Source organism: Rhopilema esculentum, chromosome 7 (assembly GCF_057945365.1).
Source record: "Rhopilema esculentum isolate cy_ngs chromosome 7, ASM5794536v1, whole genome shotgun sequence".
Lineage (NCBI taxonomy): Eukaryota > Metazoa > Cnidaria > Scyphozoa > Rhizostomeae > Rhizostomatidae > Rhopilema > Rhopilema esculentum.
The window spans coordinates 8,208,438-8,224,756 of NC_142821.1; the positions used below are offsets into that span (position 1 = coordinate 8,208,438).

The window sequence follows — 16,319 nt, forward strand, 5'->3', positions numbered from 1 at the left end:
AACAGGAAAAAGCTGTGACAAATTTTAACATTTTCACTAAAAAATTTTATGAAAAGAGTTTAGGATGGTCTTTTATAAGCTTGGTTTGCCAGTGTAATAAAAATTTAGTCAAGGAGGAAGGATTAACAAAAATATTAAGAATATGAAGGGGAAATAGAGGATAGATCGTATGGACCCTCTTAACGAGTAACTATCAAAACATTTCAGTTTCGTCGAGAAGACAGGGGTATTTTCATTTCCTCCAAACAAGCAAAACGCTGGCCTGCAGGTGGTGTATTGACAAGGGCAACAATTCCCACCAAGATTGCTTCAAGCAAGAATACATTCAGTGTACATCTGCTTAATTTTAATATTAACATAATTATTTAAATATACAATAAAACAAACTATATCAAAGAAAAAAGCAAAGAAGAAAGACACTGAAATTTGAAATTTACATTTTCTATTAGTTTTGACAAGTTTTAACACGAAAGCGTACAATAAAATGTCATTAAAATTTGAGACAGGAATTTTTCATAAACAGTGGGTTATCAAAAAGCTCTTTTTAAACAGCTATATCAATAAACTATTTCGAACGAAATATTCTCCCAGAAATTGAAGGGCATAAATACAATTTCTGCCTAAAAAGTATTTAATAGACATGGGAACCAATACAAACAAATATTTGGCGTATGGTATCAATACTTTGGTGGGCAATGTAGCTCAAAACCTAGAAGCGTATTGCGTTCTAAAGATTTTCTTTTTCTACAAAATAATTACCCTGGGTACCAGAGCCACAAAATTTCGAGCATGTAAACAGAATGCCAAACAGAGAAGCGGAGGAGCGGCTACGCTTCTCCAATCCTATGTCCTGTTTCCTCTTGAATTTATGTGGCTCTGGTACCCAGAGGACAAAATAATATACATTTAACTGGAAACTCTCACGAAACCCCTGTGTTCACGAAACCACAACAGCATCTATTTAATTAACAATTTTTATTATTTAATGTACAGATCAATTTTCATAAAACAAGCATACATGTACAATAGAACAATGTTATTATACTTTGGCAACGTTTTTGCACTGTAAACATGATGACAAAGTACTTCGAGCTACGGCCACGCAAACGTGGTACACGCTGCATTCCCATGCCACAAAAAGTTTCATTTGTACTGAAGATTTAACGTCACTTGAATAAATGCATTGCAGAACGAACAGATCTTTAGACAACAATAGACATGAAACCACACAACTAAAAGATAAAATTTCAATGATTATGCAAAAGAAATGCAAAATTTAGTAGGTATTTTATAAGTGCAAGCTACGGCACAGTAGGCACGTTAGAAACAGGGATCAAGGTCAAAAACCCTGGCTATTACTGTGAATAATCACTTACAAGAAAAGGTCTTAGATTCGTCTCTTGTGATAATTCTGAAGCTTGTTTTTTCAAGATTCGTCTCAAGCTTGTCAGTCGAACAAAACAATGTTATTGGCCTGAACAACAATCTTCATTGTTCTTAGGCCAGAGGGTAGCAAGAGGGGGAAGAGGGTGAAAAAGGGGGCCTGGGCTCCCAAAATTCTAGAGAGTTCCCAAATCAAAACGTTTGCAGATCGTACTGCGTTTTCAAAGTGTGCACATGTTGCCTCTTAACCCTCTCTTCTATGACTGTGTTGGTTTTTTACATTTGTGTGCATTACCTCTGCACGTTATTTTCGATATAGTCATTTCTATATGTTGGTAAACAAAATTTTAGGCCCTCCCCCCCCACCCACAATGTCAAAATACTAACTACCCCTATGGCTTAGGCTATTTCAAATCTTTGCAGTACGTACTGCCTGTATTTCTCTATTTACAAATCAAACCTTCCAATTAGCAACCTGATCATTGAGCTCGCGTTAAAGATTAGCTCCCTTCAGCCAAAATCGTTAATGGCATCCTTATGAAAGTTGTGCTCCACTTGCTGGTATAGCAAACTTCCACACAGTGTACCCATTTTGCAGCTGAACCTGTATTGCATGTACTTGAAAAAACTTTGGCATTATCTTTATTAGCATCTGATACTCGTTTTTGATTAGCTTCGCTTAAAGCCTAGATATTTGTATGTAACACAAAAAAACATGTAGGCCTTTCTTGACCCCTCCCCCTCCCCTTGTTCCAGGGACCATAAACAGAGTTAATCCTTTGTATTGTTTGGAAGAATTAGGCTGGGGACAAAATGAAGAAATTTCAAGCTTACTGGCATTGCTGCGGAATAGAGATTCACATGAAATGAATGTTGGGCACAAAAGGGACAAAAATTGCACCTGGCATTGTAGTACTAGGTTGTGCAAATCCAGTTCTTCAATCTTTAGCACAGAAAATACTGCTTCGCTGTTGCATCTTGACCTAAAGCAATCATAAAATAACGCAATAATAGAAGCTCCCATAGATTTATAAAAAACAAGGTTCTCAATATCCTATGGCTCCAGTCTTTAAAGTGCCATAAAGAAACATGAATTCAGTTATGCCCAAGGACACAGTAGAAGTTAAAGTTGTTGCGGGGGGGGGGGGTGGGCTAAGGCGCAAAGTTTCCAAAAAATTCGACTACAGTAGCAGAATAGGAATTTGGTGGATTAAGAGGGCTCTTCAAGGAAGCGACGCCAAAACTCTTTGACATCCTGAAGCAATGTTAGGGAAGGAGAGATTCTGCTAATTAAAAAGAATTTGAAATATAGAGTAGAGAAGGAGAATGTTAACTTTGCTCTCTTTAGATTATGGCACAACAAAGATGGAGAAGGATGATGTCAAAAGAGTCACTTACCCATGTTCTTGGGTTGTTGCCTCGATTTGATTTCGAACATAGCTCAGCGTAATTGCATCATACTAAAGAAGAGAAAAATAATTCTAATGCTAAGGGCTTGTCTACATGAAGTGGGCTAGTTTCCGCAGGTGAAATCGTATTCGCAAGTGTTTACCTGAGGAGGCGATATATCCCACTTAGGTGGGATGGCCTCTTATTTGAAAATTGTAAATGAGGTTTTCTTAGTTCTTCGCGCCACAGTATTGAATATCAGTTTTTCTCAACAATGGCAAATAACAAATGGATTCCTTTTCTGACCGTTAAATTATACATTATGCTCGGATTCGTACCTTAGTTAGACAGATTTCTGATTTTATGTTCCATCCATCAAAAGTATGCGATCGACATGTTAGTGTCATTTCCATTGAGGAAACGTTTGAATTCTCTAGGTTTCTGTCATTTTTACTACGGTTTTAGCAGAAGAGCCTGAACTGTCAGTGAGTGGGCTAGCCCACCTGATTGTGTTTCCATGGATAATTTCCATCCCACCTGATGCGAATCCCTCCTGTCCTTCACGCGGATCTCATCTGAGCGGGCTGGCCCACTCTCCATGTAAACGTAAATAAGGGATGTAGATATAGAAAGCACGGATCCCACTCGAATTAACCAGCCCACAGTTCATGTAAACAGGCCCTAGCATCTCCTATGCAAACGTTTACATTGTCCATTTTAAATGAATTTCTCTATGGAAGAGGAGGGGGTTGGGGTGGGGAGGGGGTTTAAGGATAGGCGTGGTGCATTTTGTATAGGTCTGACCTTGAATTATTATTATTATTGTTATTATCATTATTATTATTATCGTCGTTGAGCTTTGGCGCACAGATGCCATCGTGCACGGCTCTCGTTTTATAGCTATTTAACTGCCTGGATACTTACATCAACGGATTCAAATACTACTTATTTTTTATTGTGTCAACAAAGTATCTTTTTTTTGAATATGTTTCGTTCGTTCGTGCTTTGGATATTGCTGTTTTTCGCAATTTGTTCGTTCTGCGGTAAAGAATTTCAGGCCTTAGGCCGCCATACTTGGAGGTGCAAGCGACGGTTGGACAACAATGACAGTGGCCCGTCGGGATCAATTAACATTCCATTTATTGAAATAGAAAATGAAAGCGCGTCTGTCATCAACGAAAGAATTGTCAAATGCTCCTGTGGTAAAGAATGCAAGGGGATGAAAGGATTGAAAATGCATCAAAGGAGATGTCGAGTCATTAGCGGTTTCCAAAGTGACGACACTTTCGAACAGGTATCAGAGGAAACCCTAGACAATGAGATTGTATTGGCCGATATCTCTTTGAATGAATATTTTGAACTGAAACCTGGCGTTTGTCTTCCAAGGTCAAACGAAGAATGGACTGTCGCTAACGAATACTTCAAATACTTTTTTACAATCAACCCCATGGACCTGTCCTCAATTGATCAATCCATACAGTCAATGAATCAAGCAATTTATAATTATTTCAGAGATACTTGCGGATTTGTCGAAGAAGTAAATGAAGAACTTGCTGCAAAATATCAAGACCATGCTACCAAAAAATTGAAAAAAGAACTACAGTTATTGAAAAGAAACGGCGCACCTGTCATTGAAATTAAATACGTTTCACGGCTCTTACGACAACGACTTAACTCATCTGCTTCTACCGTAGTTAAAAACATCTCAAATCACGATAACTTCATTTCAAAGAGTTTTTGGGGATACGTCAAACGCGTTCTCCAAACAAGCTCGACTCTGCTGCCATCCTTTTCCAAAGATCAATGCTCTCAGTATTTCTTTAAAATGTTTTCTTCTCTGTTGCCATGCAAAAACTTTTCTATTCCTTCATGGATTCCATCTCTTAGGGAGCCTGATCACCCTTTTCCTTTGGAGCCTCCTTCTTATGAAAAGATCACATCAGTAATTCGGCGTATGAAATCTTCAGCCACTCCATGTCCCCGTGACAAAATTTCCATCATTGTTTTTAAACGATGTCCATATTTACGCTCTTTGATAACAAATATCATTCATAATATCTGGCTCTCTGGAAAAGTTCCTTTAGAGTGGAAAAAGGCATGCACTATCCTAATTCACAAAAAGGGTAGCAATGACGATCCAGCAAACTTCAGGCCAATCACTCTTGAGCCAGTGCCTTTGAAAATCTTCACATCATGCCTGCGTGACAGTCTATTTAATTTTCTTAAAGTTAATGGTCTCATTGAGCACGAAATACAAAAAGGCTTCACCTCGAATATTTCAGGGACCTTAGAGCATACTGCCATGATGGCTCAGGTCATAAACAAAGCTCGTATCAAGCAACGTTCACTAGTTGTCACTCTTCTCGATCTTAAAAATGCATTTGGAGAAGTACATCATAATTTGATACCCACTGTACTATCTTACCATCATATCCCTGACAACATACAACTTCTTATCTCTAGCCTTTACACCGATTTTAAAACCTCTATCATCACAAGCCACTATAATACTCCTGCTATTCCAGTCCGTCGCGGTGTTCTTCAAGGCGACTGCCTCAGTCCTCTACTATTTAATCTATGCTTCAACACATTCATACAGTACATAAAAGCTGAAAAATACAAACAGTTAGGTTTCTCCCCACATGATCAGAACGACCGTATGTTTCAACCAGTCCATTGGTTTCAATTCGCAGACGATGCTGCCGTTATCACCAGCAATGAGAAAGAAAACCAACTTCTACTGAATTGTTTCACTCGCTGGTGCCAATGGGCTAACATGATCATACGTGTCGATAAATGCATCACTTTTGGAATAAAGAAATTTTCCACACGTTCTCTTCAGTATCAACCTAAGCTTTTCATAAACAACGAATCTATCCCACCTGTCTCGAATGGAAATTCTTTTAAGTACCTCGGTCGTCATTTTGACTTTGAAATGACGAACCAAGAACATAAATCTGATCTGTTATCATCACTGTCCAACATGCTCAAACAAATTGATTCCCAGCCTCTACATGCAAAAAATAAGTTGCTTCTTTATCACAACTTTGTTCTTTCTAAAATCTCTTGGAACCTTACTGTAGCAGATCTTTCAAAGACGTGGGTTGTCGAGAATCTTGACAACCTTGTATCCAAATACATCCGCCAGTGGCTCGACCTCCCAATAAGTGCTACCTTGAGTAGCATTATTCTTTCTAAAAACCAGTTTGGACTCAGCCTAACTTTACCATCCGCCAAATTCCTACAGTGTCAAACTATTTTACGCAACGCATTGAAATCTTCACCAAACGATAACATTCGCTCTTTATGGAAAAATACCAGCAGTAGCACAAATATACAATATGATATATATAGGAACACGAAAGAAGCATTAAAGGCTGTCCAGCAAGAACATAAAGATCGTCTGCAAAACATTCTAACTTCCCAAGGATCTTTATTGTCACATCTTTTTAACCAGGATCTTCCACAAATAAACAAACTCTGGTCCAAGGTGCAAAGTAGCATGCCTCAGAATATTTTCAATTTCACCATAAGGTACCTGAACAATACCCTTGCTACACAGAAAAACTTGAAAAAGTGGAACTTGAGCCAGACTTCTGATTGTTCTTTCTGTTTTCTGCCAGAAACCCTCCTTCACGTTGTTGCTGGCTGCAAAACATACTTGGAACAAGGCCGATACACCTGGCGTCATAACTCTATCTTAAACTTTCTAGCTACGTCTCTTAAAGCTGTTAATGAATCTACCATCTACGCTGATATACCTGGCTATCTTTCACCATCAATCATAACTGGAGAAAACCTTCGCCCAGATCTTCTCTTGAAGACTAACAACAATTACCTATACATCTTAGAGCTTACTGTTGGTTTTGAATCCAATCTTGACACAAATGCAACAAGAAAACACAGCAAGTATGCTCCTCTCCTATCTGACTTACAGCGAAAGTTCAAATGTGTCTCTTTTGTGAATCTTTCTATGAGCTCTCTTGGCATCTTTGGCAATTCCTGCATCTCTTTCTTCAAAATGTGTGACTCTCTCTCCATCGATCAACAACAAAAACGGTATCTCATCTCTAAACTTTCCAACATTGCCATTCGTACTACGTACTACATATTTTGTTGCAAAAATAAACCATGGACAAATCCGGAATTACATCCGTTTTAATTTTGGTTGTTTTATTTTTCTCAGTTTTTCCTTTTACCTTACGATTGTTATAGTTTTTTCTTGTAAAACCAGGCTAGCCAATTGCAAATTACCTTGTAATAGTGAGATTTGTAATTGTAGTTTAAGTTGAATTGAAAATGAAATGTTTCCATTATTATTATTATTATTATCAGAACATAAAGAGCGCCTTCAAAACCATCTTGTATCTCAAGGTACCGTTCTTTCCTTCATCTTTGACCACTCTCTTCCTATAGCCTCTAAAATATGGACCACGGTTCAAAGCAACATGCCCAAGAACATTTACAGTTTTACTATCAAATATCTTAGCAACTCTCTTGCCACGCGAAAAAACCTATCTGAATGGAACATTACTCAGTCGTCCGATTGCTCTTTTTGTCATATGCCAGAAACGTTGCTTCACATTGTTGCAGGCTGCAAAACATACCTCGAAGAAGGCCGTTACACATGGCGCCATAACTCTGCATTGAACTTCCTAGCACAATCTTTAAAAGCTATACCTAATTGCTCTCTTTACGCAGACCTTTCAGGTTATCTCTCACCCTCTATCATAACAGGAGACTCTTTCCGTCCAGATCTACTTCTAGTCACTTCTGACCATCGACTATTCATACTCGAGCTTACAGTAGGATACGAAACTAACTTGGATGTTAATGCTAACCGCAAAAGAGAGAAATACTCGAATCTCATTCACAGCCTAAGCTCAGCCTATTCTTCTATCATGTTTGTTAATCTTTCTATCAGTTCCCTAGGTATCTTTGGTCTCTCTTGCTCCCCTTTCATCGACATGTGCAACGCTCTAGATATCAGCGAGAATCATCTCCGCTTCATGATCTCCAAACTATCCAACTTAACTATCCGTACTACCTATTACATTTTCTGCCGCAGAAATAAATCTTGGAATAATCCTGAACTTCTTCAATTCTAACGATCTCTGCTACTGACGACTTCTAAAACAAACAATGACGAACACACTTTTTCTTTTTTTATGTTAATTTCTTTTGTTTGTGCTTGTAATAGTCTTTTTCTTTGTAAACCCAGGCTAGCCAATTGCAAATTACCTTTGTAATAGTGAAATTTGTAATTGTAGTTTTAATTGAATTGAAAATGAAAAGTTTCCATTATTATTATAATTTGTATAGGCCTTACGGTATGCATAAATAAACATGCCTCACCCCTGTGTCTATGCGAACACCACAGGAACAGAAGAAAACCTGTCTACTCTGCAACAACTGATGCCTGTAGATTAGATGAAAATAAGTATTAATTAGTTAAAGTAGATGTACCTTCAACATTAGAGTAAAGGGAAGACTCAATAATGTGGCTATGGATAACGGATTTACATATAGTGTGGAAGGTGGACTAAAAATGTGGCTATCAAATGTTATGAAAATAGCTCAATGCAAGTAAGGTACTCAGCCTATTCCTTTGGCAACAAAAACATAGAGTTACATACAAAAATAGACTAAAATCATTAATGTCCCATTTATGTCTTTGACCTGTTTTGCCTTTTAAAATACTCTTCATAATATCCACTTCAAGAAGCAAGTAGGAGTGTGGCCAACAAAGAATGAGCATAAGACAGGCAGGTCTGAAAGACTGCTTCTTAAGACATTGCACTGACTTAAATACGTTTTGCAAAAAAGGATAGCCACAAAAATTATAGCTCAAAACCTGTGATTTCCAAGTTTATAGCTCATAACCTCTTTGTTCAAGAAAAATATATCTATAAAAAATTGAATTTCATTGCTTCCGTAAAATTTATTCCCTAAATTATATGATCTTTACCAACAAAATGATCACAATTATTATGGACATATGCTGCCAGCATGCTACTTTAAAAAAATGATTTTCACCTAACAAACTCATTTTAAGGTTCCATAATAACACAGTTTTTAAAATCCTCATTTATAAACATTGAAACCTTAGGCAAAGTGCTGGACAGCTTGTTTTTAATTCATTTTCTATATTCTACATTTCTATGTGCATTTATCTACAAAAGGCTGTTTCTGAAATTATTTTGAAAGTTTCTCAATAACTAGCAATGGCTACCATACAATGACATTAAACTGTAATCGGAAAAACAAAATGTCATTAATGAAGAAAAAACATTAATAACAAAAGAATCAAAACGTTTTTTAGTCTTCTTCTAACTGAAATTACATTCAAAACTCACTAAAACTAGTCCATTCAAAAATTAAATTAAATTTAAAATACCAACCGTTTGCAAACTGGACAGATAACATAGTCTCTATCCAAGCATTCAATAGCAGCACAAAGATATTTTTCATCAAAATTTTCTAGCTCATTAAATTCTTGTAAAATCAGTCTTTCTGTAGAAGGTAAAAAAGACAATAAATACAAAAAAACAAACTGCATTCATTAAAATTATCTAGGACTAGCTACTCTTGGGATCTGTAGCCTTAAAGGACAAAATTGGGCTGAAAATTCTCTCAAGCAAGAGATAAACTATGGCCTTATTTCTTATAACATGTACAGCTCTGCCTATATGGCATCTGCTTATACTGGTAAATAGTAAATTCCCTTTCTTCTTTGGCATAGATGTTCTGATAATGTTCTGATATAGGAAAGAAGCCGGGTAATCCTATTTTAAGACAGTTTATCTGGAGATAAGACATTTGTGTGCCAAATCTGAAACAAAGAATAATTAATCATCAATTTACTTAATTATGTCTTTGTGAAAGTGCAGACCTGTGATCACTTCTACTCAAAAAACAGACAATGTACTATAGACCAAGGGGTTTCTTTATCAAAAAGCGATGTCATAAGTGATAAGTAATTCTAGAGGGGTTTTGGAAGGGTGGCCACATAAGCACATGCAACTCTAAGATGGTTTGGCTTGGTTGCCCCTTTCCTCAAAAGAAAACTTCAGTGGGATGCACACAAGCTACTTTAATGCTTGTTGGACAGTCTTGAAGTATTTCAAAAGCCTGTTTGATCTAGTGTTATGGAAGCAAATTTCAAGATATCTGATACTACAAGGATCAGACATAAACAGGTTTTTATTCGGATACTTCGGCTCAGCATAATCATAGAAAAAAGTATAAAGAACAACTGACCTTCTTTCATCAATTCTTCTCTTATTTCATTCATAACTTCAAATATCCGATCAATACTATCTTCAGGGTCTTCTGGATACTATTAAAACAGAGATTCTATGTTGTAAGAGCCATCCACACAAAATATCGGGTAGTAAAGAAGATTTGAAAGTATATAACAGTTTGATAAACAGGTTTACATATAGAAAACAAACAATCTAAAGGCTAATTTCCACGAGGCCAATTTCGCATCAAATTCGGTACAAATTTGTTTGGAAATTGTCTTTTGATTTCCATGAGACTGTGAATTCACAGAAAAATTATATATTGATTTTCCCAATACTGAACTTTAAGATGCCAATTTTCAGAACTGCATGCATGGCAAATGTTCCTAGATTGTTTTCTCACAAATCAAGCAAATTTATCATGCTTTCGTGGTGGTTATTAGATGCTGCAAATATTTCGCTGCGAAAAAGTAGAACCCTTTTCTATTTTCTTGTGAATTCGCTGCCAAATTAAAAATCAAAACTGCACATGATTTTATACCTTTATCTGCGATTTTGCTACACATCCGCTGAAAAATTCACCCTGTGGAAATCAGCCTTAAAATAGGTGCCACATAGATGTTTGACAAGGGACCCCAAAGTGGTTTGGCAGACAGAGGCTTAGAACACCCTCCCCTCAAAAAATGTTTCCCTGATCACAGTCGAATTCCTCATAATCCCTAATAATGTCATTACAAAAATTCTATGGATAAAAACATTCTAGTCAGTAGTGTAGCAAGGGGGAGGCAAGAAGGGGCAGATTCCCCTCCCCCTAATGGCAAAAACTCTCATTGAAAAAGGGCATTTTCTGGCATTTTAAAAGGTGCATTACCCATGTTCAACAGACCTGTGCTCCCCCAATCTTACCACCCTGGCTACGCTTCTGGTTCTTTTTCTTAATCTGAAGTAAAAGTATTTTCAAACAGTACTTGTGGTTGATTTGTTATATTTTTACTTGCCTTTTGTGAACAACAAGCACACTGTATATCTGGACTGTCTTGATTTGCCTTGATATCCATCCATTCATCTTGCATTAGATCTTCAATAAACTTTTTACTTGTTATGTCTGGAGATTGGTTTACCTCGATGTTACATTTTCTAAGCTTTTCAACCAGTGTATGCCTGTTTTGCCTCAATCTATGAATGCATGCCTGGGAATAAAATAGCATGTATGCAAGGTGCAACGTGCAAAGTTTCATTTCCAACTAAAGCATGACATCATTTTGTAGCACTTCATGATATAAACATACTTATAGAGAGATCGTGGTTTTTATCTGAGTGTCTTTTATCTGACTGCAGATTACGGCAGTTTTCAACGAGATCTCCGGAGTGCAAGAGCAAAATTTCAAATGTGCACTTTGGTAAAGTGTGCAAGGAAACAAGCAATTGAGCAAACATATTTCAGTTACAACAAATACAGTAAAAAAAAACAGTCTAGCATAAATAAAATGGGCTTGTTTTAATCATTTTTCCTGGTTTTCTTGTGAATTTCATATCACAACGGAAGGGAAGGCAACGTAAAACTTCAAGGTGAGGTGACATATAAACAATGTTTTCGCCAAACATCTAGCCTAGGCAACATTTCCTTGCCTTTCTGAACTTCTCCTTCCATGACCTCGGAGTTCTTTTGCAAGATTCTCTGTGTGTACTTGATCCTCCCGAAGAACTTGAAGGCTGTGGTGAGCCCTCTTCTTGGTTGAAATTTATTTCTACCTCCATTTTATTACAATGATGATCAGAAAAGAAATACATAATTTTTCCCGCTGCAGCAAAATCTGCGCGTAACCTCGCAATCACATAATAATCAAATCGAGATTACCTGTTTGTTGATGTTGAAGTGGCAAAATGGCCGCTATCAAATCAGCTCTAAAATGTTGGCGCGATTTCAATCTTCCAGAGCATCAGGTATGAACATTTATAATAATTCATATTTCATTGAATTTTCCTCTTACTTTTTAACACGGTGCATTCCCGATCTTTATGATATTTTTTTAAAATTATTACGTAGAGTTAATTTTTTAAAATTATTACAAGGTACACAGCAATAATTTTATTCCATAACTCGAGATTATGTTTCAACTCAAACATTATAATAAAAGCAAACCATAATTCTGAATTCCAAATATTGTTATTGCCAATGAAGCAGAAGTTTATACACAATTCGCTGAGCCACGTTTGTTGCCAAAATATATCATCCTCTTTTGTAAGAATTTCGAGCGATGTTGGGCCGGAGCTGTCGCTCTCATGCAATTTTCTGCCAAGGTTTCTAGAAAAAGTTTGGCGCTGCAAGCTTCATTTATTTATCAGCCAATCAATATTTGTCTAATAAATAACCATAGTCCAGAAAAAAATCAAGCATACAATGAAAGAATTCGATAGGATTGTTTTTAGAGCTATTGGATTAGGTAGGTGAGAACTCTCTGAATAGATTAACTTATTGAGGGAGACCCCGACTTCTCTCTCCAAAACAAATGAAAATTTTATCATTTACTCAAAAAATGGTTAAGAAAAACATTACCATATATTTCATGAAAAGACTAGTGTAAGTATTGATGAAGACTAGCAGGAATATTTTCCAAAAGTCTATAAGTATTAGGGACATCTAGCAAAAAGATGAATTTCTTGACCCCCTCCCCCCTTTTGTATGGCATTGTCCATATTCAGAGCCCCCTCCCCTTCCCCCTCCTTGGGCATCCACTGATATCATACTGAAAGCTATTCAAACATGTATATGTAAATAGAATGTAAAATGATGTTCTTTGTTTCAACCAGAAACTGACTGAGCAATTTTTGATTTTCTAGTATGTTTTTTGTATGATCCTATATCCAAAGAAAGCATTAGATATAAGCAGCAAAACTTGTGTTTCAGTCTTTGTTTAAGTAGTCAGTTTCTGTGAATGGCTGCTTCAAAAAGGTGGCAATATCCAAAAGCGGAGACAACAGCTACTTCATCTTCCTCATTTGTTGCTGTTTCACTCTGTGACGCTCTTCACTCTTCAGTGCCAACCTTTTGTGGTCAGGTATCTCAAGCTGCATTTTAGCCAGCTCTATAGAGGTGAAATTTTACCGGCATTTCACAAAACCACACTGGTATCTGCTGCCACCTTTTTCTGCATGCTTTTTTGCACAGATGGACAGATCAAATCACACGTCAAGTCAACTTGCTCTTAGCCTTCTGGTTTCAGATGTGATCTTGCCATTGGTTTGCAGAAGACCTGTATAAATCTTTTTTTCTTTGACAGGTTGTTCCCCTATACTAGCCAACTGCAGCCCACCTTCAAAGTTTCTTTTTATGAGAAGTAGACCTGGAAGATACTGTTCCTTTTTGACTGTCCAAACACTTGACAATAAGGTCAATGCAAACTGAGACTTGAAATGTCCCGTCCCCACTGGGCGTCTAGATTGGGTAAACACCCCTCCCTCTATTTTTTTGTGATTCCTTTAATGGAATCAATGATTTGAGATTTAAATTTTGATTGAAAAAATTTAAAAAGGATTTTTACTTTCTATCTGTCATTTCTATCTAGTGTGTTAAGTTCAAAAGCTTGACAAGTGATTGGTGTAGATTTGTCGAGACACTGTTTAAAGTACCGCATTTTTGAGCTTTTTAAAAGTTTGTCCTTTAAAAATAAAGAAAGCTTTGTACACTCTGGGTATGTTTCAAGGGGATATGGGGAGTCTGTATTGCTTTCCAGACAGGCTGTAGATCCACTACTATGCCTAGTTATTAATCATTGTTTTGATTGCTTCTTTTGTTGAGTGCATGTTAGGACCCTTGACAGGTACTTATATTCTCAGCCAAGTTTTAGAGGCATGTTTTACCCAAAAATATACAATTTGCAAGAGTGGTAAAATGTGTTATTGTATTTTTTGCACCAGAAAATACTTGACCTTGAAGCAATAGACATTGGAAACAGACAAGATGCAGCAGATAAATCAAGAAAGAAACTGATTGAGCTTACAAGGGATTTTAAGAAAAATACTGAAGATGTGAGTTATTATTTGTCTTTTTAGGAATTATATATTTTATGTAAACAATAGCTGCAACTGTTGATGGTTGCTTGTAATTATTTCTCCAGAATGACTTTTAAAGATTCCAATGCTTCATTTTAATGTTTTAAAGAAAGTCCTTCTTTAAAACATTAACAAAATATCAGCTCCATTTAAACCCACTCCCTACTAGTTATAAAAGGGTAATAGTGCATCATCTTTGGAAACTTAAATTGTAGGAAATACGGAAGAAAGTTTCTCCACTTATCAAAGCCTTGCAGAGTGAGGTATGTTGTAAATTGTTTACCAATTGTTGTATTCTTTCTTTAATAAACTTTTAATGAGCCAGGTTTATGCAGGCCTGGCCATAAAAATTTTGGAAGGGGATCAGTAAACAGCTCTCCTAGCAATTCTCAGATGAGCTGTTTGTGGATGAATGTGAATAGGAACAAAGGAAAAATTGCTTTTTAGAGCAATTTAGGAGAGCAATCTATGGCAATCTGTTCTTTTTACATCTATATTCTTACTTTTATTGTATGAGTTTTAACTGTAAATATTTAGGGAATTAGCATTAAGGCATAGGACACAGGACACACATTAATAACAGCAGTTTTAACTCGTTGAAGTGTATATCCTGTATAAACATTTGTCTTATTTATTATTATTATATAGTCTGTCTTACAAGATTGACCATGGTGAAGTTTCATTTGTAATGAATGTTAAACTCCACTTCCAGGTGGATCAGCTTAGTAAACGAAGCAAAGCTTCAGAAAACAGCTTCCTTTCCTTGTACAAAAAGCTCTTAGAAGTACCAGGTGAGATATGACTTAACAAATTTTAACATGTCATTGGTCAACATTAACCATTTATATCTTCTAGGACCCAACCTTTCCCGATTGTGACGATCCAATTTTTGTATGCATTAACTGATTTCTTACTGTGATGCATCAGGTTTTCTATTTTGTAAAATTTATCAAAATGCACTAGTGTTTTTTGTGCTGAAATTCTTTTCATCTGCATAAAAAGTATTTATTTGTTATATGTCAATATTATGCTACTTATTTACCAATCTTGCTTTGAGTTCAGCCTAAGTAGGCTGTGGTGTGATAGGATTTGGTGTGGTACTTTTCCAACATTGGCCATGTAGTAAACCATTACCCAAATGGCTTTTAGCACGTTAAGAAACCTGCTACTTTTCAGCCCTACTTGCCTCCATTTGTAATATGCTCTGAAACCCCTATTTCGCTAGACCCTGTACCAGCATTGGATCAAGCGCAAAATGTTCAGCAACAGCTTAGCAAAGTAAAGGTAAATATTGCAATTTATCAAAAAGGTTTGAACATATGTCTCCAGATTGTCCAATCATCGCTTTATATATTTGGTAATTTCATAATCATCCCCAGGGGTGTTGTGGCTCAGAGCAGGGGGAAATATGTCCCCTAGCTTTGATCATTTGAAATTTTTTTGGAAATTTGGTATATGTCTAGCTGAAAATATTGGATGTTCGTAGAAAACTACGAACGTTCAAAGAAACCAATCAGCATGAGAAAGAGATAGTCAAGAAAGAAGGGCAGAAAAAAATTTTGAACAACAGTCAAACTCGCAGTCAAGCTAGAAAGCAAAATTTATTTGAAATTTGCCTATCCGAAATGTACACTTTGTGTAAGATTATTGCTTTCTTGCCAATTGGTTCTATCAAATATGAGTTTACCTTTTCCAAGCCCAAGTTAGTGAAAAGGAGCCATCAACAATGCAATCAACAATGCGCCAAGAGATTAAACCCAATGTTTCCCTTGAGAGTCACTAGCCTCGATGCCCCTGAATAAATGCTCAAGAAAGTAATATGTCCCAGTCTTTTTCAATGATATATTAAACTTATTTTTGGTATTTATTTATTTACAAAATATAAACGTTGTGATTGTTTGTTTTGCCTTATCTGTTTATCTTCTAAGAATACAATCTTAATCAAATTGTAATTGTGAAGTTTTTCATACAAGGATTTAGAAATGGAGAATCAAAAACTAAGAGAAACCCTTGATGAATATCACACAGAATTTGCAGAGGTAAAAAACCAAGGTATGTATTATAGTTTTCCAAGTGTTATTGCCTGTATCATCAGTAGCAAAGTGTAATTCAACCACATTTATTTTAGAAAATTAATGTGTTTCTAGAAAATGATGAATATTATTGATCTCTGAAACAGTTTGCAGTAGACTGATTTGGTCCCATACCAGGGCTCTGTAGGGATAACATATTAAGCCTTTGTTCACATTG

The 16,319-nt window shown here is 36.3% G+C and overlaps 2 protein-coding genes across 2 annotated transcripts in view; one reads left to right on the forward strand and one right to left on the reverse strand.

The window, feature by feature from the left end:
• On the reverse strand, positions 1–11,853 carry LOC135683124 (RPA-interacting protein A). Its single transcript, XM_065198296.2, has 8 exons — positions 11,646–11,853; positions 11,015–11,206; positions 10,033–10,111; positions 9,174–9,285; positions 8,128–8,191; positions 2,782–2,843; positions 2,285–2,366; positions 1–1,232 (listed from the first exon to the last, which is right to left on the reverse strand). Exons 1-8 carry the CDS (start codon positions 11,805–11,807, stop codon positions 1,203–1,205), a joined length of 783 nt encoding a protein of 260 aa, XP_065054368.2. The 5' UTR covers positions 11,808–11,853; the 3' UTR covers positions 1–1,202.
• LOC135683121 (protein CASP) overlaps positions 11,794–16,319 on the forward strand; it is a 22,298-nt gene continuing 17,772 nt past the window's right edge. Inside the window, exons 1-6 of the mRNA XM_065198293.2 lie at positions 11,794–11,960; positions 13,935–14,045; positions 14,285–14,332; positions 14,782–14,860; positions 15,295–15,353; positions 16,043–16,121. Coding sequence (XP_065054365.2) covers positions 11,901–11,960; positions 13,935–14,045; positions 14,285–14,332; positions 14,782–14,860; positions 15,295–15,353; positions 16,043–16,121 — 436 coding nt within the window. The 5' untranslated portion in view covers positions 11,794–11,900. The remainder of the gene's footprint in view (positions 11,961–13,934; positions 14,046–14,284; positions 14,333–14,781; positions 14,861–15,294; positions 15,354–16,042; positions 16,122–16,319) is intronic.